The sequence below is a fragment of the Rhinatrema bivittatum genome, chromosome 3, assembly GCF_901001135.1.
Source record: "Rhinatrema bivittatum chromosome 3, aRhiBiv1.1, whole genome shotgun sequence".
Taxonomy (NCBI): Eukaryota; Metazoa; Chordata; class Amphibia; order Gymnophiona; family Rhinatrematidae; genus Rhinatrema; species Rhinatrema bivittatum.
The window spans coordinates 495122237-495124164 of NC_042617.1; the positions used below are offsets into that span (position 1 = coordinate 495122237).

Below are 1928 nucleotides of genomic sequence, written 5' to 3' on the forward strand. Positions count from 1 at the left end.
TTCCCTGATAACCTGTATTTTCTAGCCTAATTGTTCGAATGTAAACCGGTATGATGTCCCCTACTAATACCGGTATATAAAACTTTCTAAATAAATAAACTCTTAGTGAAATTACCATAAACTTTAGTGCTAGAAAGAAAAAAGTAAGGAAACTGCACAATTTGAGAAGAAAAATCAGACATATAGACAACCAACACATCAACAGGAAAATCTTCAGAGGGATAGCCATGTTCTGGGATAGAACATACATAAGAACATAAGAAATTGCCATGCTGGATCAGACCAAGGGTCCATCAAGTCCAGCATTCTGTTTCCAACAAACCAGGCCAGACGAACCTGGCAATTACCCAAATACTAAGAAGATCCCATGTCACTGATGTAGTTAATAGCATTGCTGGAACTGCACAGATGGGCCGCTCTCTCTTCTAGGTGCTGAAGAGGTGCAAGATGGCAGCACTTTTGTTCTCGTTGGGGTGGTGAAGGGGGCGGGGAGTCATGGAGGAACTTGGGGAGGGAGTAGAAGGGGAGAGCGAGAAAAAGAAAAGGGAGGCAGAGAAAGAAGGAAGGAGAAGTGGGGACCCGCCACCACCGGGCCAACAAGCCTCGGCCACCCCCTCCCCTTCCCCCTCCCCACCGAAGGGTGATGAGCGTCCGGGGTGGAGGATGCTGAGTTGTACTGGCTTCTTCCGAGGTATTGACTGTCCCTTCGATAACAGCCCGGAGATGGGGAGGTGCTCGCGACTCTATTGTCACTTCAGACATATCGGAGGAGGAGGCTGGGCTGGCAACAAGGCCTCATTATATAGTGACAGCAGCAGCAACAACCATAACAGCAATAACAGCAGCAGCAGAGAGGGGAGCAGTGGGGATAAGGCCAGCACATCAGCAGAACTTGGTTATGATCCGTATAACCCGGACCTCGCCAAAGTCTCCTCATGGGCAAACGATTGCCCTCTGGGGGATGTGGCAGAGTCGCATCTCAGCATCTTGGAACTGGAACTTGTTAATAAGGCCATTGAAGCAGTCAAAAATGAGGTAGAAAGAGAACAGAAAAAGTATGAGGAGCTCTTGGAGACAAGCAAAGAATATGGCACATCTGAAACTGTTTTGCTGACTTCTAAAAGCCCCACCAAAGGATCCTTGGCAACACAAGAATCTTTTACCTCTTTAGAATATAATCCTATTGGCTACCAACAAAATAATAGGGCAGATTACAATCCCACCCCTCTTGCTGCTGTTTCTGCAGTTAAAGGATCTAGCAAATATACTTTGAATGGTCCTGTTGGCCACAAATCTAAAAGCTCAATGGAATATGTTCCCACAACTGTAACTCATTCTGCAAAATACACCCCGGTTTCCAATAAGTATGTGATTAGCAACTCTAGACCCCACAATGACTTGGAGTATGACCCTCTCTCAAATTACTCTGCCAGGCTGTTGAGCAAAGCTAATACCAAGAACCAGAAGGGAAGCAAAAGAAGTAGGGCACCCAGTCAAGAGTCTTATATGCCTTCACTGAAGAAGCATTGCAGTGACATTGATGCTTTTGTGAAACATGCAGTTTTCTGACTCGGAAGAGGAAGTGGGTTCTGAGTACCAGCCAAGTGCTCTTAAATCTTTGCCCCCAAAATTGGACACTGACAGCAAATTAAGTTAAGTGTCATCTTCAGCAGAGAAAAATTCCAAGCAGGAGGATCTGAGTATATGGGAGCTGAAAGAGATAGCAGTACATAGTAGGGATGTGCAGACAAAAAGTTTTTGTTGAATCAGTGATACATTTTCGTTGAGGGTCGATTCCGTTCAATATGGAAGTATGGAGAATTCCATAAGTTGCCGATCTGTCCATATGTTTCCCGGTTCCCATTAAAGTCAATGGGGGAAGGATTTCCAGCCTATTTTTGGCTGCAGAATTGGGGTTTTCTTATCAA

At 45.2% G+C, this 1928-nt stretch overlaps 1 protein-coding gene across 1 annotated transcript; it reads left to right on the forward strand.

Annotated features, from left to right (window-relative positions):
- The first annotated feature begins 495 nt into the window (after positions 1–495).
- Positions 496–1657, forward strand: LOC115088632 (RNA exonuclease 1 homolog). The gene is given in 2 exon segments (XM_029596893.1): positions 496–1541; positions 1543–1657. Coding segments are annotated over 2 exon segments (1161 nt in total).
- Positions 1658–1928: the final 271 nt, after the last annotated feature.